The sequence below is a fragment of the Argentina anserina genome, chromosome 7, assembly GCF_933775445.1.
Source record: "Argentina anserina chromosome 7, drPotAnse1.1, whole genome shotgun sequence".
In the NCBI taxonomy this organism is placed as follows: Eukaryota; Viridiplantae; Streptophyta; class Magnoliopsida; order Rosales; family Rosaceae; genus Argentina; species Argentina anserina.
Genome location: NC_065878.1, coordinates 6,080,252 through 6,105,447, shown reverse-complemented (window position 1 = coordinate 6,105,447; position 25,196 = coordinate 6,080,252). Strand labels below are relative to the sequence as shown.

General features: G+C 40.6%; 2 protein-coding genes and 2 pseudogenes across 4 annotated transcripts in view; 2 read left to right on the top strand and 2 right to left on the bottom strand.

Moving 5' to 3' along the window:
* Positions 1-25,196, top strand: part of LOC126801498 (membrane-bound O-acyltransferase gup1) — a 178,711-nt gene that overhangs the window by 6,867 nt on the left and 146,648 nt on the right. The window contains exons 16-19 of one of the 2 annotated variants that reach the window (XM_050528866.1): positions 705-782; positions 1,953-2,028; positions 2,198-2,247; positions 2,457-2,533. In XM_050528866.1, the coding sequence (XP_050384823.1) occupies positions 705-782; positions 1,953-2,028; positions 2,198-2,247; positions 2,457-2,498 (246 nt within the window). In that variant the 3' untranslated portion in view covers positions 2,499-2,533. Of the gene's footprint in view, positions 1-704; positions 783-1,952; positions 2,029-2,197; positions 2,248-2,456; positions 2,786-25,196 lie in introns of those variants that run through there. The other variant, XM_050528865.1, reaches the window with a different exon arrangement.
* The window catches only part of LOC126801503 (diphosphomevalonate decarboxylase 2), a 191,966-nt gene that overhangs the window by 120,984 nt on the left and 45,786 nt on the right, over positions 1-25,196 (bottom strand). The gene's annotated exons all lie outside the window — the stretch shown is intronic.
* LOC126801501 (F-box/kelch-repeat protein At3g23880-like) lies at positions 3,438-5,004 on the bottom strand (annotated as a pseudogene).
* Positions 19,033-19,710, top strand: LOC126803463 (ras-related protein RABA1c-like; annotated as a pseudogene).

The window sequence follows — 25,196 nt, the reverse complement described above, 5'->3', positions numbered from 1 at the left end:
CTTCTTCCATGGCTTGGGATTAATGATTTTGGCAATAGAGAATTATAAGCTATTGGAATGTATTTAAATCCCATAATGCTTGTTTGGTCATAGTCTCCACTTTTTTGGATTCTAAGGGGGCAACCGATATCAAATTCTGTAGCCATTATAGGTTTGGCCTTCAGAGTAATGGCAACTTGTTTGTAATTTAATTATACATTGGCTTCAGAGTAATAGAGCTCATCAAATGCTTCAGTTAATGTGACTGCGATCATGAACAGACAGAAAGTTATCTTCTTTTCTTTCAAAGTCAATTCAAAATCTCTGTTTAATAAAATGTTCGCAAGCATGTACTACTGTATATGTAACATTTACAGTCCATGCAAGAAACAAAATGTCCTGTTAAGCAGTGTTCATAATCTGACAAAAAAGTTTTTTTTTTTGGTCTGTAGGAGCTCATTGAGCTGGGTTTGCAATAAGTAGAGCAGTTATAAATATTCAAACAGTACCAAATCTTACCAGGATTGAGCTCTTGGTGTTATAGTTCGAAAAACTTGTATTTTACTGAATTCAATCTTATCAGTGGGATAATATTTCAAAGTTTTTCACTGGTATACAAAGTCAGATAATGCATAATGAGTTCAATACCATCAGTTTGATATCTGATATTTTGTTCCTTTTTGTCTAGAGCATTACAATTATAATCTTCTTATATTTTTGTTCAGGCAAATACTGCTCTTGGGGAGTTTATTGTTCGTGAATTTAGTGCGGCTGCTGGGGCTATCACAATCACTTGCCTCATGGTCTGTTCTATATGTACAATTAACGTATAGTATATTTTCTAAGACTTTGAAGTTATATCAGATAATAAATTAAATTCAGGAAAAAAGAAAACCCATAAACAATATGTCTTGATTATACTAGGTTCTCACTTGAAGTCAAAAGAAATAGTGTCTATTAAAACTATGACATGCTGCAAACTGAATAGTGAATACCTTTCCTGTGTTGGATCATAATCAGAATAACTGAAGGGCAGCGATGCCATTATATATTTATATATAGGAGAATTTTCAGGTGCGGACATCCGTACCTTACGTAAGGTACAGATTTGCTGATTCCGGCGACGGCAGGCTGCAACGGCGGGGCGGACCACGACAGCCGCACTCCCCACCTCTCGGTGGTCCCGTCTGTGCCGGTTAGAACCCCATCGGCGGCCGGAATCGCGAAATCGCCGGAATCTGCCCAGAAACTTGTTTTTTACTGATTCCGGCCGCATTGGGTCGCCGATCGAGCTCCGGCCGGCACAGACAGGATTGCCGGGAGGTGGGTAGTGCGGCTGTGCTGGGTAGTGCGCCGTTGCGGGAATTGGGTCTGTTGTCACCGGAATCGGGACGTCCGCACCTGAAAATTCTCCTATATCAGGCTGTTTCAGGTGCGGACGTTTTGATTCCAGCGATGGCAGGCTGCAACGGCGCGGAGGACTAGCATAGCCGCACTCCCCACCTCCTAGCGATCCCGTCTGTGCCGTTCGGAGCTCCATCGGCGACCCACGGTGGCCGGAATTTGCAAAAATCAAGTTTTTGGGCAGATTCCGGCGATTTCGCGATTCCGGCCGCCGTGGGTCGCTGATGGAGCTCCGACAGGTGTGGAGTGCACAGCTATCGTGGTCCGTACCTGAAAATCCTCCTATATATATATCAAATATGTTGTAGTGGGTTAATAAGAATTGAATCTATTGTGTTACTGCTCTGCGAGAAAACAAAATGTGGTCTTCGACAGATTTTCAACGTCTTCTTTGTCTGTCATGCTTTGAGTTTAAAAGTGAGACTAGAAGTACAGAACCATTTGCACAGATTTTCAACATGATTAAATGATATGATGACATTTAAAATGCTAATCGTTGTATTTTATGAATTTTTTTGCACAAGATATTTTTTAATTTAAATCTAAGACGACCTTTCTCTTCTATGTAGGTTGCGAACCTTGTTGGTTTTGTTATTGGACCATCTGGGATTAGTTGGTTGGTTTCTCAATTCCTAAGCAGAGAAGGTAATTCAAAATTTTTCTTCCATTATTTTCTTTTTGCTTTTATATATCCTTAAGATCCCAGTGATATGTCTGTGCGCGCGCACACATTTAGTATTTATATGTTCTTTGTGCAGGATTACTGGTCTTTGCGCTCACACACACATTTAATATTTATACATTCTTTGTGCAGGATTACCGGTTTTGGCTGGCATGCTCTTAACATTTTATGTTGGGACAAAGGTAATATCTATGAAATCTTTCAAATGCAATGATGAGTGTTTAATATCTATTGAGTTATTTTGTGTTTTAGTTATGATGATGGTTTCTTACTTTGATTACTTGATGAATCTAATGATGATGGATAAATTTACTGTATATAAGTAGGCAGCATTATAGTTCTGTTTGTGTGTTTGCCGTTTGTATAGTTCTGAAGTTGAATTATGGTGCAGCTTATGTTCCACATCCGTGATGCAAAGCAAAGTACACACTAAATTGGCTTCCCGCAGGGTTTGATAAGTCCACACTTACTCTAGTCTGAAATCAACGGCCAGTAAGAATGAAAAAATGGGCTCGAAGTACCAAACTGGAACTGGTTTACACCAAGAACCTTGATTTTGTAGTCAGGCACATAACTGTTAAAGTAGGAAAAGTAACTGATACAGTGATATGTGAAACTTTTTCATAGTTATTCTTTTGTCAAGAACCTCTCCGGCCAAACTTTTTCATAGCTGGGACAACTGCATTTTTTATTTCAGTTGTCCTCCAAGGGTTGTCTACACTACATTTTTCTTTTGGTCTGAAGTTTATAGTGGATAATTGATCAAGAATACAGCAAAAGTGCCCATGATTGGGTCTGGTGGCGCAGATCATCCCTTCGTAAATATGTGATGCACCACCAGTCTGGTCAATTTGTGTTAAATTTATTCTGTGATCTCTCTCTACACTTCCAAGTACTTGTTTTTAACAGCAGGTCTACGTTCCAAAAATTAGTGCAAGTCACTAGCCAAAACCGTTTCTTTACATTTTATACGCAATGTAAAGAAGCAATAGTGCAATCTAGCTGGTCACAATCATACAAACTAGTCACACAATGTGGAAGTCATGTACACTTTGTGTTAAAAGGTCAGAGGAAGAAGAATTTCCTTGCCTCTGCAGACGAACTAGCTTGTTCGTCTTAGATTTTGGGCAAACTAATCGACATTACGATTTAAACAAACAATTAGCACCTATTTTGCGTATTGGTTACATAAAACTACTAATTTCACATATATCATATATGTAGATATGTACCCTATTACGCTAGTTTTAAGTTTCTGGAAATGCATGTTTAACTGCTTCATTGGCTAAGGCCAGTGCGTGACATATAATTAGTTATCTATAGTAACTACCAATTGTAATCCTATTTGCATGGATAATGTCCGACCGGAAAAGCTATGAACACTCATCAGTTGCGTACGCGTACAGTCAATATATCAAGCTCAACTACTGTAAGGACGGAAATCCATCACACAGCTCCCCATGATATATAAAAAAGATTACCATCAAGTTCACATATGGCCAATGATAGCTTCGAATTCGTCCAGATTATACTAATTCCATATGAGGCTTCAATGGTGTTGACTGATCGTCGACGATACATCATCATTATTGATCGAGATACTTAAGTAGCTAGGATGCACGGTGATGAGCACGGTGCATATATTTCTGGTGAAACTAGAGTCTCAAGGTATAAGGCAGCTTGGGAAGAGCCTATTTCGCCATTGAATATGGTTCGAAAGTTCCTCCGTCTCGAATTATACATCACAACCTTTTTGTGGTTGTGCAACATCATTAGAATTTCACCGTTCTTGAAAACGCACAAAAGAGACATTAAACCTATGTATTCCTTAGTATCCTCCAGCTTCTGTGGGATGGTTGTGAATACGCTCCAAGACTTCTTGACTCCATAATCCTTCATAACCCACACTTGATAATCAGATCCATGGGGACTGTGGAGCATACTCAGGCACCCTCCTATAACCCCCAACCCATAGAACGAGAATTTCTTGTCATCGTCACACGGCAGGGGAACTTCTTTGTAGGTCTCTTCCGTCAGATCAAAAGCTACGATGCCGAAAGGCCTCGGTTCACAGTCATCGCTATCACCTGGACTGATGTTGATTCCTCGACGGACTGCCCAGTGGAGAGCCCCATTAAGAAGGGTACCGACCAAGCTGGACATGAAATAATAGGGTAGGGTTTTGGTTTTTGTCCGCCAAACGTTGGTCCTCAAAGTAAAGATGTCAAGTTGGGTGACGAAGTTGCCAGCCCTACTTGAAGAAGTGGCCCTCACTATTTTACAATCGTCGTTAAGAGAATCATAACCAAAACCGTAAAAGTAATCTTTACCGACGACAGTTTCTTCCGGGTTGGGGAGCTCTCGTGCATGCCTGGTAGAGGGGTTGTATATGATGATGTGTTGAGAGTCAAGCACCAAGCATAACGCCAAGCCGTTGCAGGAACCCACGATCTTGATGTCTTTAACAGCCGGTTGCCTCACCGCCGACGTCGCCACTGGAAGCTCAACTATGGCTTCGAGTACTGCGGCATCAGTTGCAGCTGGGGCTTCTTCTTCTTCATGTGAATTGGTACAAGCAGCGGTACCATTGGGTAGCTGTAAATGGAGGGAGTGAAAGAGAGATGTTGAGGAGAGCATGAGATGCGTCTTTGATATGCAATCACCTGCAGAATCATCCTCATCATGATCGTGTTGTTTGGTGGACCGGTGAAGGTGTAACTTGATGAATTTGTGGCCGGAGATGAGAGTAAGCCATGATTTGCTGACGCATTTGAAACGCAGCAGCGACTTGACCGGCAGCTGGAGCAGAATTTCCTCTATGATCTCGCGAGGAAGATCTTTGCTAGTAATGGAAAAAGAGCTGCTGGTGGTTCTTGTTTTTTCCATTTTCACTTTTTTTTTTCTGAGTTTGGGATTGTGGAAGAGGGAGAGTCGTGCATGCTATTTGTACAAAAAGAAACAGATAGATACACATCGATTGGTCAAGTAAATTAGAACCAAAAAGTGAGGGAAAGTTGGTGATTAACGTATTATTGATTTACACAAGGTGAAGAAGTAGTTTGGCGCATTATATTATTGACTTATTTTCATATTGTGAACCGGCCAGTCTGAATCTCAAAATATGGAATAGATTTTGTGACAATACTTGATCAAGTTGCCAGCTAAATGAAACAAGGCATGTAAATACTGGACCCTATATTCCCAAAGCACATATATGACTTTTTCACAAGTTTTGCCATTAACTCAGTAGTAGATCTTGAAACAAATATCGGACGGGACCAGAATTTTTGAAATGGCTATTATTTATTACATTTTGAATCAAATGTTAATTAATCCACAATTATATCATATATAGAAAAAAATTTCATCATAATTATACACAACTTAAACATAGTTATACCATTATGATAGCAATTTAATTATAGTCAAATAATTAAAATATTTTTTTTAGAATCGCAGTGGCGGGGCGACAACCCCTCCTGCCTCTTAAATGATCACAGAAAAAACGGATCATAAGCTCATTCCGCACAACTTTGACCCACAACTGCCATTTTATGGCCATCTGGGACCTTGAGTTGATTACCCAAAAAGGGACCTCAAGTATTTAAGTCCATAAAAATTATGAAGCTCATTTCGAGTAACTTGGCCATGGAAGCTAGCGCCAAAACTTATGGTATATACGTAGAACGTGAATTTGAAAACAAACAAGAATGCAGACACGTGTAAAAATAAAAATGTAATTTATTGAATATCAAGCACGAAGTTACAATATTTGTGAACTCCTCTGATTCTATCTCCGTATATGACTTGGTTAACGGTGACGTGCACTTGATCTTGAGAAATTGAGTTTGATTTTTATTTGGATTTGATGAAGAACGAGCGATTTGGCAGCTTGATGATCCTTCGTGGACTTGAGTTTAGATTTAGATTTAATGAAGAATGAGCGATTTGGTAGCTTGATGATTATTCGTGGACTTGAGGTCAGATTTAGATTTGATGAAGAACGAGCGATTTGGTGGCTTGACGATTCTTCGTGGATTTGAGTTTGGATTTGAATTTGATGAAGAACGAGCGATTTGGTGGCTTGATGATTCTTTGTGGATTTGATGATCTTCGTAGACTTGATGATCTTCGTGGATTTGAGAGACTTCAGGATTTGTCGAGAGTGATCTTGCTCAAGTGATTTTCTCTCTTCTTCTCAAGTCCTCTCTCTTCATGTTGAAGGGGGTATTTATAGTGTCAAAGTTTCTATTTTGTAGAATATATTAATGACACTAAAATAATAAATTATTTAATTGTGTAATTGAATCAATATGTATTTTCCGATTAATTTAAAATTATTTATTCTCATAACTAAATTAAACATAAAATAATATAACCGTTGAGAAATTTATCAATTTAATCAAATGTCCGATTACTATTTCGAATCGTCAATGACATTCAATTTCCAATTTAAGTCGAAATCACGTAACTTCAATTACGATCATCTATTTATGTGCCGACACGAGTTCTATTCGGATCCGCACCAACTTCGTTGACTTTTGGGCCAAATGGAGCGCGAGTTCCTCAATCGATTCTATAGTACAAGGCGGACGGTGAGCATGATGGAGCTAACTAACACGAAGCAACGGAAGGATGAACCCGCAGTCAACTACATCAATAGATGGCGCTCACTTAGCCTTGATTGCAAGGATCGACTGTCAGAGGTGTCAGCCGTTGAAATGTGCATCCAAGGCATGCACTTTGATTTGCTATAAATCTTGCAAGGAATCAAGCCTCGTTCTTTCGAAGAGTTGGCTACTCGAGCCCATGACATGGAGCTAAGCTTGGCAAGTCATAAAGGAAAGAATGAGTCCCTGGTTGACCAACGAAAAGATAAAGTCTTTGGAAGCAGATTTGACGAGATTGTGAAGAAGCCTTCCAAAGAATCAATGGTCATCAATACTGCACCGTTTGAGATCTCTACGCGGGATAAGAAGGAGTTCAATAAGGTGGAACCTCCTCGAACCTACGATAGGAGTAAACACACGTTGAAGAAGATGGAGCGAAAAGACGTACCCGTTCCCAGACTCTAATGTGGCAGGCATGTTAGAGGATTTGCTCGAAAACAAGATAATAGATCTTCCGGAGTGCAAGCATCCAGAAGAAATGCATCGAGTCAACGATCCGAAGTATTGCAAATATCATCGTCTCGTTAGTCACCTTATAGAGAAGTGTTTTGTTCTCAAGGATTTGATAATGAATGTCGCCAAGCAAGGGAGGATTGAGCTAGACGTTGACGACATTGCTGAAGTCAATTGTACTACCGTAACATTCGGGTCGTTCGACCCAGTTCCACTCAATTTTCACCTAATAAAAGCATCGTCCCATTTCACAAAGGAGGCGTGCGAATATAAGTAGACCAAAGAAGTTAAAGAATGTCTTGGTTCCACGCCTATCCTCCAAGTTGCCTCTAATGCCGATGATGAAGGATGGATATTGGTCACCCGGAGAAGAACTCGCAAATGTATGATGTCAAATTCACCGATTGCCCAGCTAAGTCATAAGAAATCACCTCCATGATGGGAGGAAAATGGGCGAGGACGTTTTCAGACGAAAGTCGTTCCATATTTATGGAAGCCTCTTCGCCGAAACTTGTCAAAAGAACACTTGCCTACAAAACAACCGAATGTCACTTCAATGGCCACAAGTTGTGAAGTTAGTTCCAAAGAAGACGAAAAGTCTAAAACAAAGAGAAATAAGTGCAAGTCAAGTGTTAAAGAAGAATGAGGTGTTGAAACAATTGGAGAGTCTACCTTTCCAACTAAGTCTCTCTGACTTGATCAATTGCCAAAATCAATGAGATGCACACTTGTGGAGTTGCTTATCGACGTAGGAAAACACTCCACAAGCATGAAGGAATGTGGCGCGTGTGATGCATATTGTGATACCATTCACTTCACAGATGATGACCTCCAATTGGGCTCTAAGCCACATAATCGGCCTCTTTTTGTGACAGGGTACATGCAAGATCAGAAGTTGAATCGCATGCTCATAGACGGAGGGTCAGTAGTAAATATCATGCCCAAGTCAACCATGTCTCAACTCGGCATCAACGTTGATGAGTTATCAAGGAGTCGTCTCATGATCCAAGGTTTCAACGAAGGAGGACAAAGATCGATATGGATGATCAGACTAGACATGGACATCGGAGAGCTAAAATTAAACACCTTGTATCATGTCATCGATGCGAAGACCTTGTACAACTTGTTGTTGGGACGACCATGGGTACATGAAAATGGCATCGTGCCATCCACTTTATACAAATGTTTCAAGTTCTATCGCGGAGGTGAGAAAACCATGGTAGGAGATACCAAACCTTTCACAGAAGCCGAATCATACTTTACGGATTCTAAATTCTACACAGATGAGGAGTCAATGAAAAGAAGTCCTTCCGGTCGGAGTACCCTCTACGGGGAAAGCCGCTAAAGTTAGGGAGAATCATGCCAAATCAAAAGACATTGAGCTTCATGGTGAAGTGTCACCAAAAAGTCTCATCTGAAGTGGCAACATCGTCTGTAGAAAGAAAAGCCAGCCATGCTTTTCCGGTCCTTCGCTATGTTCCGAAGTCTAGACGAAGGGAGGGGGAATCTCTATTTGTGGGGACAAAGTCACAAGAGTGCCCACAAAAATTAGAAGAGGATGATGTGAGATTATTGAAGGAGGAGTCAACATTGCCATTAATAAAGATGAGTAACTGAAATCTCACAAAGCAGCAATTAAAGGGGTTTGTCAATCCAATTCAAGGTAAGACGGAACATGGATCGCTGCCCAAAAAACGAACAAGTGAAGGGTTCGATCCTAACGCATACAAGCTGTTAGAAAAGGCCGGATACGACTTTGGTTCATCAAGCAAAAAAGACGACCAGGATGCAGCAAAGATGGCGCATGAGCTTGATGAGTCACAAAAGAAGTTCAGAGAGCAAGGGGCAACAATTGATTTCACTTCAAGCTGGTCTCGGTTTCACTTCAAGCAAGCCAATCAGAATTTCAGGAAGGAGGATGGCGGAGCGAGCCAATGTGCAACATATCAATGTCGAGGTAGTTGAAGAGAAGAGTCAAGAGGTTCAGTCAACCCCTCGCATTCGTAGTTCGATCGCATTCATCCAGGTTCCCGAAGAGCAACATCTGAACGCATTGAAGGATCAATCACAAGGGTGTCGGTTTTTAACCGTGTGAACATGACAGCAAGTAGAGGTTCAGTCTTCAATCGCATCAGTAGTACAACCACTCGGACTTCAGCATTCAAAAGGATGTCAAGTTCAGACAAAGATAAGAAAAAGTCAAACCTCATTCCGCGAAAGCCCGCATTGGAAAAGATCCAAGCACCTAAGGAACGACAGATATGCAAGAGGAAAACGACTTGTAGTCGAACTGAGAGCAAAGAAATCCGAAGTCTTATCCCGTCACACATGAAGAGACATTGTGTGTTGGAAGTGGATTCCACGGATCAACTCAAAGTGAAGTAACATACCATCATATTCACTGGCCAAAAAGGAGATAGCAACCTCGATAATGGCGGTGAGGATGACATTGTCCAAACCTCTTATCATGTCACGGTGGGAGAAGCAGATGCCATAGAGGAAGACGATCATGAAGATTTTGAAATTGAAGTAGACGAAGCTCCTTCAGAACTTGAAAACGGGGGGCAAGCCACTATGGACGAACTTAAGGAGATTAATTTGGGAACGTAGGAAGACCCAAGACCTATTTATGTGAGTGCGTCTTTAAGTTCCGAAGAAGAAAAAGAATATCTTGATCTGTTGCTCAAGTACAAAGATTTCTTTGCTTGGACATACAAAGAAATGCCTAGCCTGGATCCAAAGATAGTAGTTCATCGACTTGCTGTCAAACCGGAAGCTCGGCCAACCAACAAACACAAAGACGCTTTCAAACAGAACTTATTCCTCAAATTGAAGCAGAAGTTGATAAGTTGATTGCCGCAAGCTTCATTAGAGAGGTTCAATATCCTAAGTGGATCGCAAACATTGTTCCTGTCAAGAAGAAGAACGGACAAATCCTTGTTTGTGTAGATTTTCGTGACTTAAATAAAGCGTGTCCAAAAGATGATTTCCCTCTGCCAATCTTAGAGCTCATGGTGGATGCGACAACCGGGAATGACGCTTTGTCATTCATGGACGGATCATCAGGTTACAATTAGATAAGGATGGCCTTAGAGGATGAGGAACTCACTGCATTTCGAACTCCCAAAGGAATTTATTGCTATAAGGTCATGCCATTCGGGTTAAAAAATGCCGGTGCAACTGATCGGTTCGATTACTCGAGAACAATATTAACCCTGTAAGCATCTTTAGTAGTATAAAGGAAGAGGGTATCGTTTATAAACCGGAGATCCATCCAGGGTATATAATTATAAATATTTAACAACGAATTCATAAGAGTTTGAGGATTTGATATAGGATCGGATCAAGAACATAAAAATAAATCCTAAACTAATATATACATGTGATCAACCAACCAACGCATAAATATCACCAAACAAATCGTCACAAGTAGCTTCAAAGTATAATCTCATCTTATGCAAACATCGAGCCTTAGCGGACAAGTATTGAGTGAACAAACAACAACCTAATGCCGAACTAGGTTATTTAGCGCATCTCTAACTCGAAACATGGCATGGTAATCCTATCTTAGCGCTTAGAAATTACAAGGTAACATGTCATTCTCAATCTTACCACTTTATTGATTCATCTCTTATCTAATTACTTAGCGCATCTTAGATAACAAACGGATCATGTTTAATTCATACTGATTACTAACAAGTCAAGAATCTCACTTACTTTAACAAGTTAACAAAAACACTTAAGAGTCCTATATGCAAAACTAACTTAGCGCCTTGAATCACATATAGTTAACGCAGAAGAAAGAGAATCATTAAATCGTTGAATTATAAACTCCCGACATCTAAATAGAAATCATAGAAACCAAAATCAGAACTACTTTATAACATCTTGCAAAATCGTAAACTACATAAGAGTATTCCACAAATTCGAAACTAGGCAAAAACATAAACACAACATCATACAAATAATCCAAACCGAAAACATAGTTGAAGAAGTAACGAGTTACACTTTGTAAATCTCCTTAGCGGTATCAAAACAAGGCAGCATGGCTTCAAGTTTAATGGCAATCCTAGGCGTAGCGCTTTGGATCGAATGGAATGAAAGGAAGATGGTGTTTTCGGCTTGAATGGCTTTGAGGATGATGAGTAGTGTTTAAGGGAAAGCTTTGGAAAGTCTTGTGAGCAAGGTTGATGATGTTTTTCTGTGGAAATGAGGTACTATATATAGAGGAAGAAACCCAAGGGAGGCTGGCCACAAAGTCCACAAAGTTGAAACCAAATTGGTCTAGATTTTCTCAATTCGGCAGATCTGACCTTTGTCCCTTGTTCTGGCTATAACTTTCTCTAGAAAATAGATATTGAGCTGATTCCAACGGCATTTGAAAATAGACTCCCATAGCTTTTCATCCATATATCATGAATTATCTCAATCGTTTTGAGCTGTCCAAGGGAGCCCGTCAACGTTGGATGATCTGCACTGCCAGAATTCTGATTTCTATAAGGATTGGACATTAATTGCATATCTTCTTCCTCCTTTAATGCTGATTTCTTTTGCACAAATTTCTTCCTTTGAATTAGGGAGGCAGCAAAATTCTTTAATTGCTGCAGCCATATTTGATTTTTCTTACCTCTTCTCATTAATTTGCTGCATGCCGTCTTTGACATTCTTTTGTGCAGGGATTTATAGAGATTCTGATACATATTTGTGCTCTATATGCAGGAGAAACAAGGTCCCAAGTTTCCCTCATAGCCCTTGGATCAAAAGAAAATCAATAGTTGAGATAATTCCGCCGAGCTCACTGGACCTCCGAGTAATGATTCGGTCATATCTCCCTGTAGGAATAAGATATTGATTTGATTCTAAATCCTACAGAAACTAGACTCACACAGATTTCTATCCATATAAGGTACGTCTTCTAACTGGATCGGAGCTATCCAGGGGAGCCCGTCGAAGTTGGACTACGAATCTTGACTGCATTTTGATTCTTGTATGGATTGGGCTTTTAAATGCATATCTTCTTCTCTTTCCTTGTGGAACTAGGATTGCTTTTTTTCTCCAACATGGATTTGTATTTCCTAATAAGAATAAGTACGTTAGAAATAAAGAAATACGAAAGGATGAATCCTACTAGAACAAGGAATCATATCTCAATAATGATTCTTAACACTTAGCACGATTTCATCATCAATTCACTCATAATTGATATAAGCTTAACCTAGACACTTATTCATACAACATAAACTAAAACATACTAAATAAGAGGTAACAAAGAGTAAGAATGTAGCACAATCACATTAAGAACGTCACACTTTGTGCTCCTATCAGCAACGTTCCAACGCGCTATGCAGAAACTTTTCTGTGACATACTGCACAAGTATGTAAAATGCTATATTGATGATTTGGTTGTCAAAACAAAGAAAAAAAGTGATCACCTGCAAGATCTACGAAGAGTATTCGACATGTTACGCAAATACCAGTTAAAAATGAATCATTTGAAGTGTGCCTTCGGCGTCAGTTTTGGAAAATTTCTTGGATTCATCGTGAAGCATCGAGGCATCGAGGTAGATCAATCCAAAATTAAATCCATCCATGAAATGCTAGAGCCAAGAAATTTGCGCGAGTTGAAAAGCCTCAAAGGACGACTTGCCTTCATCAGACGGTTCATATCGAACCTGGCGGGCCGTTGCCAACCTTTCAGTCGACTCATGAAGAAAGATATCCCATTTGTATGGGATGAAGCTTGTCGCAATGCCTTTGAGAACATAAAGAAATACATGGCGAATCCTCCGGTATTGGGTGCACCTATCGCCGGGAAACCTTTTATCCTTTACATCGCGGCTCAAGATAAATCACTTGGGGCCCTTCTTGCCCAAGAAAATGAAGCCAAAAAGGAGAAAACCTTGTACTACTTAGGTCGGACCCTAACCGGACCTGAGCTGAATTATCCGCCAATAGAGAAGATGTGTCTTGCACTCGTCTTCGCCATTCAAAAGTTGAGGCATTACAATGCAAGCTTACACAATGCACTTGGTGGCGCGAGCCGATCCGGTTATGTTCATATTATCTAAACCAGTTATAACCGGGCGCATGGCTAAGTGGCTATTGAACCAATACGACATCGTATATGTGCCCGCTAAAGCAGTGAAAGGAAAGGCGTTGGCCGACTTTCTGGCAGACTACCATATTCCAGCGGATTAGGAAATCTCAGATGAATTCCCAGACGAGGAAGTCTTCCTTGTAGAGGTCCTCTCTACTTGGAAGATGTTTTTTGACGGCTCATCTAGGGCATGGAGACTCGAAGTTGGTGATTGATCAACTGCTCACTAATTACGAGGTCAAGAATGAAGATTTGGTACCTTATTTCCAACTCGCCACACAACTCTTGAAGGGCTTTGATAATGTTACACTCATACATGTGCCACGAAAAGAAAATCAAATGGCAGACGCATTGGCAAACTTGGCGGCGACCTTGGCATTGTTTGGAGACGAAATTTTGGACATCCCAATTTGCCAAAGGTGGGTCGTGACAACAAAGCCTTCACTCTAGTGTGCAAGTTCTTATGTAGTGTCAGTTCACACCATTGATGTTGAAGATTGGAGGCATCCTTTTATCGACTATCTTGAGCACAAAAAACTTCCCGAAGATTCCAAACAAAGGTGATAGATCGTTTTGTTAGAACGTCTATAAAATACCATGAAAAACATCATCGTTAGTATAGAATAAGCATAGATCGTTCAGTCCGGGGAATCAAAAGGGCCTCAACACTTATCATGTTATTGGGGGATTTGAGTTGGATTCTAAAACTACTACTTATAATAAATCCTAAATTACTTATATACAATTGATCAACCATTCATCACGTAACCAAAACACGAATTCTACTCATTTAACATGTATCACACGGATAGAACAACATATAGGCAGCAAGTATTTTCGATTCTTCTTAGTCCATTTCAATTCCAATTCTAATTAGAGTCCGAAGCGGTTCATCTAATCGTTAAGACTTCTTAATTATTTAGAATCAACGAAGCGTTCAATCCTAAACATATGCTAAAAAGAGTTCAACATAACGAAGCGTTCTAGTTAAACAACAAAGTAGCACATAAGCACAATAAGTCGAATTGGAGACATGTAAGCAAGCATGGCGTCACTCATCTTGATTAAGCATGCAAATTCCTAGAACTATCACAACCCTAAACAAGTATCAATAATTGAAACACGAAGCGCATATTCAATCAATGAACACTTTGGTGAATTAAATCGCAACCTTAGGAGAACCATGGCCTTGGCTTCCTCAAGCATTGATTTAGATGCACAAATTCAAGGAATAAATTAAAATAAAACCTAAATTAATTTCGAAAACCTACTGCCCATAGCTATTATACACAGCATAGACACATATTTCATGAGTTCATACAATCAAAACATAAAACCAAAGAAGTCTGAATTTATATTCTTCATATATGAAACATAAAATAACAGCTAATAATTCATTCAATAAATTCGAAAATTGCAGAAAATAAAAAGAAAGATTACAAGCCATGGATGAATCACACATTAGAAACCTTAAAGGATGAAGTACGGATGAATTCAGATTTGGAGAGGCAAGAAGATGATCATGGCTTGGTGGAGATGGATGAAGGTTTTGGCTTGTAATTTTCTGGATATTTGGGCAGAATTTCGGCTTTGGTTTTGGGAGAATGGAGATGATGAATTGTGAGAGAGGCTGTGCCTTTTATAGAGGAAGGAGGAGAGGAGGGGCTGCTAGGGTTTTGATGGGCTGATCCATGTATGCATGGCTATGATCTTTTCTCTTTAATTGGATTGAATGGCTGCCATTCTTTTCCTTGTAGAACAAGCTCTTATCTCCTTATTTCTCTAGGGTTACATGGCATGGGCTGGGCTCCTTCTCCTTGGCTGAATTGGATAGCACATCAAGAACTTCTTCTCCTTGAATTATCTCTTAAAATTCGAAATTAATTCCCTTTAAATCCTGAATGGTAGCTCGGCATTGATCTCTTTATTCCTTGAAGTATCTCTTCAAATCTGAAAATAAGAAAACAAAAACATAAGTAAGAGATAATTCATTCGAAAATCATGTCTTAATTTAGACAATAGTTGTCTTAAAAAGACACATGTAATAGATGAGCTCAACTAGATTAAGAAAGTTTATAATTTGCAAAAAGGAAACTTACTAGAACAAGAAAGTTACTAGATTAAGAAAGTTCATTTAGGAAAGTTTCGTAATAAGAGTTTGAGTTCAAGTAGGACTTTCCAAAATGGTACGTTTCCTAATCTAACAAGGATTCCTAATGCAAACAGGACTCTCAAGATATCGCCAATGCGACCAAAACAAAGAAAGATGAAGACTCCTAATCCAACTAGGTTTCCTAGTCCAATAAGGATTCCTACTCAAACTAGGACTCTAGATCAATTCTTCGTTTTTAACTTGTTTAAGCACAAATACACATCCATAACCGTCGTAGACTCCTATTGTGACTCAATGACTCGATAATACAACAATAAGGGCTAAGCGAAGTACAAATGGAGGTAAAAACATATTAAGAACGTAGCACAAAGTACTCCTATCAAAAGGTGGAGCATCAAGCGGCGAGCACCGCTCTTTCTCTACTACAAAGAAACTTTATATCGGAGGTCATTTGATGGAGTACTCCTTCGATACTTGGGAAAAGATGAAGCGGTCAAAGCCATGGAAGAGGTTCATTCTGGAGTATGTGGAGCACATCAGTTAGGACCAAAGTTACATTTTCAAGTAAGACGACTAGGGTATTATTGGCCCGCCATGGTCAAGGATTGTATGGAGTATGCGCAAAAATGTCAAGCTTGTCAGTTTCATGCCAACTTCATTCATCAACCACCTGAGTTGTTGCATCCGATAATTTCTTCGCACCTGTTCGATGTCTGGGGAATGGATGCAATCGGACCCATCACTCTGAAATCATCGGCTGGTCATATGTACATTCTGGCAGCCATGGATTCCTTCTCAAACTGGGCAGAAGCGATACCGCTGAAAGAAATAAAGAAAGAAAATGTTGTGGACTTCATTACTGGAAGCATTATACAACGCTATGGTATACCATGATGCATCATCACGGACAACGCCAAGTATTTCTCGAATACCGCTATAGAAACGTTAAGCAAGAAATTCCATTTCAAGCTTCACTTCTCTTCGATGTACAACGTCCCGGCAAATAGTTTGGCAGAAACATTCAATAAAATGCTTTGTAACATTCTGAAGAAAACTGTTAGCAAGAAGCAGAGGGATTTGCATGAGAAATTGGGCGAAGCTCTCTGGGCTTATAGAACGACGTATCAGACAGCCACAAATGCTACACCTTATTCTCTTGTCTATGGTGTCGAAGCCGTGTTACCATTAGAGAAAGAAATTGCGTCATTGAGAATCGTTTTGCAAGAAGGTCTCACAAATGAGGAAAATGTCAAGTTGCGCCTTCAAGAGTTAGAAGCTTTGGACGAGAAGAGGCTTGATGCACAACAACACCTGGAATGCTACCAAGCTCGGATGTCACACGCCTTCAGCAAAGGTGTTCGACCACGGTCATTTCAAGTTGATGATTTAGTTCTTATTGTTCGAAGACCCATCATTATGACACACAAGTCTGGATCCAAATTCAAATCAAAGTAGGATGGTCCTTACGTCATCAGAGAAGTATACACCAATAGAGCTTACAAAATTGAGGCGGAAGACGGTTTGAGGATCAGTCTCATGAACGGAAAATTATTGAAAAAGTACCATGCTTGAAAACGTTAAAGTATGCTCCAAGTCTGCACGAGCCTAAACTGCATAAGACATAAAAAAATGCTCTAAGTCTGCACGAGCCTAAATTACATAAGACAAGAAACAAAAAAAAAACAAAAAAAAATATTCCACGCCTGCATGAGCATAAACTGCACGAGGCACCAAAAAAAAAACAAAACAAAAACAAAACAAAAAATCTTTGAACTAAGTGATGACTTGATTCTTTTTTTAGAAGGATACATAGGTATCTTGAGAATAATAATCTTAAGTCCAGTCACATCAAAAAAATATAAGGGTTTGATTGAAAAAAGAGAGGAACACATCCTGATCATTCAAGTCAGCTATCACATCCAGGTCAAACCCTTGAAGTTGTTCCGACGTTCTTCAAAGCTGGCTCTTAGTTCTGGAATCTCTCGGATTTGGCACTTCTTCTTTGACTTGAAGCTGCTCCGACGTTCTTCAAAGCTGGCTCTCAGTTCTGGAATCTCTCGGATTTGACACTTCTTCTTTGACTTGAAGCTGCTCCGACGTTCTTCAAAGCTGGCTCTCAGTTCTGGAATCTCTCGGATTTGGCACTTCTTCTTTGACTTGAAGCTGCTCCGACGTTCTTCAAAACCGGCTCGTAACTTCTTTGCTTCTTCAATCTCTGTTGCAGTCAGTTTTGGAATCTCTCGGATTTGACACTTCTTCTTTGACTTGAAGCTGCTCCGACGTTCTACAAATCTTCTGTTCTAGATCAACAAGTCTTGCATTGTGAAGAAAACCCTTGAAAGCCGCCATGGTGAATGTGATGCGTAAAGTCTAACACGCTTTTGTTTACTGCTGTCAAGTCTATGAAATGAAAGCAGTCAAGTGATTAGGTCATTTACGTTCTTCAAACTCTTAAAAGCCGCCATGGTGAATGTGATGCGTAAAGCCTAACACGCTTTTGTTGGCTGCGGTCAAGTCTATGAAATGAAAGCAGTCAAGCGATTAGGTCGTTTACGTTCTTCAAATCCGCCAGAAATCAACGCGTAGTAGTCGAATGGCTAGATTGACTGCGACTCTCAGATCGTTGTCAAAATCCTACAAAAAAAAAAGAAAAAAAAGTCAAAGTAAGACCAAAAAAATGTCAAAGTCATCCAAGTAAAACAAGAGTCAAAGTCAAACGGATAAAAAAAAGTCACACTAGTAAAAACAAAGTCAAAGTCAGACTTAAAAAAATAAAAAATAAAGTAAAAAAAAAAACCAAACCGATTGCACTGAAGCACAACCACACTGAATCATTCAATGATTCAATTATACAATTGATCCCTCCTCATCGGCTTCTGCCAAAACCATGACCACCATGCTGATGCTTTTGACGACCTTGTTTCTGCTGCGACTACACCTCCGCCATGTCCCACTTCACCAACAACGTCCTCTACTCCAACCAATCTGCCTCCCACACCGGCCTCCTCGCCGGTCTCATCGTCCTCATCGTCAAGACCGTGTCGCGTCAGCACCAGTCGCCATCGTTCTTGGCGTCACTCTGGTGAAATTGTTGCTGATGCTTTATTGCTGCACTTTCATCAATGACATTGTCCTCCCAGCAGCCATGCCTTTACAAGAAGCTCATGACACAGGTGAAGCATTGTAGGAGAGGCTTGAACTCCTGCCTGAAATCAAGCGTGCCTTTGTTCATCTAGACTACGAGTTCAGTCACAAACCCGAGCATGCACAATCACACTCTTAAAAAAACGGAACGTCAGATTCCGATGTGCATCAACTTTAAAGATAACAGAAAGATTAATGGGAAGGCAATATCTTCAGCTAAGAGAGCAGAAACCATACAAAAAAAAAAACTCCTCCAATTAATTAAGAGATCTTCATCAAAATCATGGCTGACTCTGGTTCGCCTTGTGGAGCCTGCAAGTTCTTGAGAAGAAAATGTGTGAGGGGTTGTATTTTTGCACCTTATTTCTGCCGTGAAAATGACGCTACCCATTTCGCTGCCATCGATAAGGTTTTCGGTGCAAGCAATGTGTCAAAGCTGCAACTCACCTTCCAGTGAGTGACTGTTGTGAAGCTGCGGTGACAATCTCATATGAGGCTCAGACCAGGCTCTAAGATCCCATTTGTGGCTGTGTTTCTCATATTTTCGCTCTCCAACAACATTACCACTCTCCCTCAAACTTACAAAGACGACTATGACTACGTCTTCAAGGTGGTCTTTATCGGCGACTCTGGCGTCGGCAAGTCCAATCTCCTCTCTAGGTTCACCAAGAATGAGTTCAACCTGGAGTCCAAGTCCACCATTGGCGTCGAGTTCGCCGCTTGGACCTTGAACGTCGACCCCAAAGTCATCAAGGCTCAGATTTGGGACACTACTGGCCAGGAAAGGTACCGTGCTATCACAAGTGCTTACTATAGAGGGGTTGTCGGTGTACTCATCGTGTATGATGTCATTTGAGAATGTTGATAGATGGCTGAAAGGATGAGGAACCACACTGATTCCAACATTGTTGTGATGCTGGTTCGAAACAAGTCAGGTATGTGCCATCTTGTAGTTGTTGCAACCGAAGATGGAAAGACCTATGCTGAGAAGGAGTCACTGTACTTCATGAAAACCTATGCACTGGAAGCAGTCAATGTGGAAAATGCATTTGCTGAAGTTCTAACATAAATATACTATATTGTGAGCAAGAAGGCAGTGGTTACCAAAAGTAGCACAAAATATGAATTGGGGGGTGTTCTAGTTTTTGGTGTTGTTGAGGGGAAGTGATGGATATCAGTTAGAAAGAACATTTTGAATTGCAGCTAGAAGCGCTGGGGTCAATTACAGAGATGTAGTTAAGAGAGTCTGAAACAGCTGGTAGAATTAGTGGGCTTGATAAGAAAATTTGATACTCAAAGATTGATGAAAAAAAATATATAATGGAGGTGATAGAGGTAATATTGGTAATAGAGTATCATGGCTTCTGCAACTTACAGTACTGATGAAACATGGAGAAATGAGGGAGAAGGCATGAAGCAGACACAAAAGCGGCGAAAAGCAGCTTCCCACATTTGAGAATTAAGATTAAAAGAAGATATGACCGATATCTAAATGAAAGACATGAGAGCTTTATAGTTGTGTTGATGCGGTTCTTTTGTAGTCTCAAATCATAATTATTGCAAATGATAGTTAACAACTTTTATAGTGGACATGCACAAAAGGTGGTGATGGTGCTCCATAAAGTACTAAAAAGAAATCTAAAAGGAAACATGATAATTGGGGAAGATGCGGCATGCCTCATTTTTCATGGGGTGGCCAGGTTGTAGGGAGAAGGCAGCTTAAAGGTTTTGGTAAAGGAGACTTTGGGGTTGGTGGAGAGGAATATGATGCATTTGTAAATATATTTGATGGAGATTCTCTTCTATACTGCAACATGTCTTCTGAGGCACTATTGAACGTGAGAAAGCAACTTGAAGAAATGGGGTTCTCTTGCAAAAGTGGTAAATGATGGTCTTTGGCTGCAGGATCTTGTATGCTTTTCATGTGGGAAGCAATATAGCTTTAAAGATTTATCTTGTCATTTTGGTGTGGCGCCATTACTACATTTTGGAGAACCCAGAAATCAGAGGCGTGGTTGCTCCTTGACGCATGCCTGGACGTGGAGTGTTGCACTGAGGCGGCGCGCATAATGATGCTCCGTCACCGACGCCACCTAGCAGAGAACCAATTTTTTGAATCTGGAATGATGCTGGTATTGCACCGGAATGTTAGTCTAGAGAGACCAATAGAGATGTTTCTAGTGATTGCAGAGGGGATGAAAACATTTATGTTACAAACAAAATAAATCGACGGAGAGGTCAATAATTTCCCTTCGTGTCAAACTAAATCTCAGAAGTTATAAGGAAAGATTACTACAAAATTGGTGGAACCTCGGAACCTAGCTCCACAAATTCTCCAAATCAAAGTGCATACTTCAAGCTACGCTTTCGGCACGTGACGACGACATGTCTGCGGCACGACTTGAAGTGGGGGCATTTGTAGACACATAAAATTTAATGAAGTAAATCATCTATATTAAATGATTAAATCGACCAAGGACCCGACAAAATTGCACACGTGGCCCAAAAGTCAGCAAAATTGGTGCGGATCCGAATAAAACTCGTGTCAACACATAAACGGATGATCGTAATCGAAGCTACGTGATTCCGACGTAAATCGAAAAATTGAATGTTATTGACGATTCAAAATGTTAATCGGACATTTGATTAAATTAATAAATTCCTTAACGGTTATAATTAAGTCAATTATTTTCTGTTTAATTTAGTTATGAGAATAACTAATTTTAAATTAATCGGAAAATACATATTGATTTAATTATATAATTAAAGAATTTATTATTTTAGTGTCATTAAAATATTCTACAAAATACAAACTTTGACACTATAAATACCCCCTTCAACATGAAGAGAGAGGACTTGAGAAGAAGAGAGAAAATCACTTGAGCAAGATCACTCTCGACAAATCCCGAAATATCTCAAGTCCACGAAGATCATCAAGTCTACGAAGATCATCAAATCCACGAAGAATCATCAAGCCACCAAATTGCTCGTTCTTCATCACTTCTTCAAGTCTTATTTGCGTAACCTGTCGAGCACTCTTCGTATATCTTGCAGGTGATCACTTCTTTTCTTTGTTTTGACAACCAAATCATCTGATTGTAACCTGATGATCCGTCCCTGAATGACAAAGCCTCATGCCCGGTTGTCGCATCCACCATGAGCTCTATAAATCTACACAAACAAGGATTTGTCCGTTCTTCTTCTTGACAGGAACAATGTTTGCGATCCCCTTGGGATATTGAACCTCTCTAATGAATCCTGCGGCAATCAACTTATCAAATTCTGCTTCAATTTGAGGAATAAGTTCTATTCGAAAGCGTCTTTGTGTTTACTTGGTTAGCCGAGCCTCCAGTTTGACAGCAAGTCGATAAACTGCTATCATTGGATCCAGGAAAGGCATTTCTTTGTACATCCAAGCAAAGACATCTTTGTACTTGAGCAACAGATCAAGATAATCTTTTTCTTCTTCGGAACTTTCCACGGATCAACTCAAAGTGAAGCAACATACCATCATATTCACTGGCCAAAAAGGAGATAGCAACCTCGAAATGGCGGTGAGGATGACATTGTCCAAACCTCTTATCATGTCACGGTGGGAGAAGCAGATGCCATAGAGGAAGATGATCATGAAGATTTTGAAATTGAAGTAGACGAAGCTCCTCCAAAACTTGTAAACGGGGGGCAAGCCACTATGGACGAACTTAAGGAGATTAGCTTGGGAACAGAGGAAGACCCAAGACCTATTTTTGTGAGTGCGTCTTTGTCTCCTTGGTTGAAACCTTGGATCATGAGACGACTCATTGATAACTCATTAACGTTGATGCCGAGTTGAGACATGGTTGACTTAGGCATGATATTTACTGCTGACCCTCCGTCTATAAGCATGCGATTCAACTTCCGCTCTCGCATGTACCCTGTCACAAAAAGAGGCCGATTATGTGGCTTAGAGCCCAATTGGAGGTCATCATCTGTGAAGTGAATGGTATCACAATATGCATCACACGCGCCACATTCCTTCATGCTTGTGGAGTGTTTTCCTACGTCGATAAGCAACTCCACAAGTGCGCATCTCGTTGATTTTGGCAATTGCATCAAGTCAGAGAGGCTAAGTTGGAAAGTTAGACTCTCCAATTGTTTGAACACCTCATTCTTCTTTAACACTTGACTTGCACCTATTTCTCTTTGTTTTAGACTTTTCGTCTTCTTTGGATCTAAGTTCACAACTTGTGGCCATTGAAGTGACTTTCGGTTGTTTTGTAGGCAAGTGTTCTTTTGACAAGTTCCGGCGAAGAGGCTTCCATATATATGGAATGACTTTCGTCTGAAAACGACCTCGTCCATTTTCCTCCCATCATGGAGGTGATTTCTTATGACTTTGTTGGGAAATCGGTGAATTTGACATCATACCTTTGCGAGTTCTTCTCCGGGTGACCAATATACATCCTTCATCATCGGAATTAGAGGCAACTTGGAGGATGGGCGTGGAAGCAAGACATTCTTTAACGTCTTTGGTCTTCTTATATTCGCGCGCCTCCTTTGTGAAATGGGACGATGCTTTTCTTGGGTGAAAATTGAGTGGAACTGGCTCGAACGACCCGAATGTTACGGTAGTGCAATTGACTTCAGCAACGTCGTCAACGTCTAGCTCAATCCTCCCTTGCTTGGCGAGATTCATTATCAAATCCTTGAGAACAAAACACTTCTCTATAGGGTGACTAATGAGACGATGATATTTGCAATACTTCGGATCGTTGACTCGAAGTATTTCTTATGGATGCTTGCACTCTGGAAGATCTATTATTTTGTTTTCGAGCAGATCCTCTAACATGCCTGCCACATCAGAGTCTGGGAACGGATACGTCTTTCGCTCCCTCTCCTTCAGCGTGCGTTTAATCCTATCGTAGGTTCGAGGAGGTTCCACCTTATTGAACTCCTTCTTATCCCGCGTAGAGATCTTAAACGGTGCAGTATTGATGACCATTGATTCTTTGAAAGGCTTCTTCACAATCTCATCAAATCTGCTTCCGAAGACTTTATCTTTTCGTTGGTCAACCAGGGACTCATTCTTTCCTTTATGACTTGCCAAGCTTAGCTCCAAGTCGTGGGCTCGAGTAGCCAACTCTTCGAAAGAACAAGGCTTGATTCCTTGCAAGATGTATAGAAAATCAAAGTGCATGTCTTGGATGCACATTTCAACAGTTGACACCTCTGACAGTCAATCCTTGCAATCAGGGCTAAGTGAGCACCATCTATTGATGTAGTCGACCGCGGGTTCATCCTTCCGTTGCTTCGTGTTAGTTAGCTCCATTATGCTCACCGTCCGCCTTGTACTATAGAATCGATTGAGGAACTCGTGCTCCATTTGGTCCCAACTGTCAACATACTCCGGCTATAAGTCTGTATACCACTCAAAGGCATTTCCCTTCAACGAGCAAACAAACTGCTTGACAAGGTGATCGCCTTCTGTGTCAGCATTACTGCAAGTCTCCACAAAGTGGGCGACGTGTTGCTTTAGGTTCCCTTTACCTTCAAATTATTGGAATTTCGGTGGCTGATACGCCAGCGACATCCTTAAGCTGTCGATTCTCTTAGTGTAAGGTTTGGAGTAAGTGAGGGAGTCACGAGAAGGACCTCCATATTGAGCCCGAATTGAGTTGGTGATGATGTCCTGCAATTGCTGGAGTGATAAGGAACCAAGCGAGTCACCATCGTTCTCGGACGTTTCTCCCTTTTCATTTACTTTGCTCTTGCCAGGCGACCCTTTGGTGGAGTTCTCAGCATCGTGATCTTCCAACTTGCTATAAAGTTCAGCGATTTGCACGTCTTTTTCTTCAACCATTCGGGTGAGCTTTTCAACCATCTCCAACAGATTGGAGAGTTGCTCCTTGATCGTGGATGTCCCCGTCACCAAGACCTGCGCATTGTCATAAGAGGATTCATGCGACATAGAATGAAAGTAATCGCCATCTTCTTTGGGACTTCCATGGCATGATGATGTGCTTGATTCGTCATCAGAGAAAACGTCTTTCAGGATAGGGCCATCACCATGAACGGATAGAGGAGATTGCTTCTTTGGCTTCTTCTCTTTTGACGCTTGTTTCTTCCCACTCTCAGAGGCATGCTCTATTGCTCCCAAGCTCTCCAAGGTGATGACTGGTTGACGAGGCTTACTAGCAAGTGCCATAAACGTCGTGGGTTGAGCTCTAGCCACGCTCCAGGTGACAAGGGTGATCGGTTCACTCTTTTATTTGGAGAATGTTTGTTTGGACTTCTTGACCGGCTCGACCTCTCCGCTTAACCTTGCGGTTGTGGACTTGGATTTCGTCGATGGAACGGCTTGGTTGTTCATGGAAGCCATCGCACAAACGAATTTGAAGGTTTCTTCGGAGAAGGAGATGAGAGGCCAAAAATGTCCCATTGGGCGTGCCAATTTGTAGAACAAGAATATGAAAACAAACAAGAATGCAGACACGTGTAAAAATAAAATGTGATTTATTTATAATCAAGCGCGGGGTTACAATCTTTGTGAACTCCTCTGATTCTATCTCCGTATGTAACTTGGCTTAAGGGTGACGTGCACTTGATCTTGAGAATTTGAGTCTGATTTGGATTTGATGAAGAACGAGCGATTTGGTAGCTTGATGATTCTTCGTG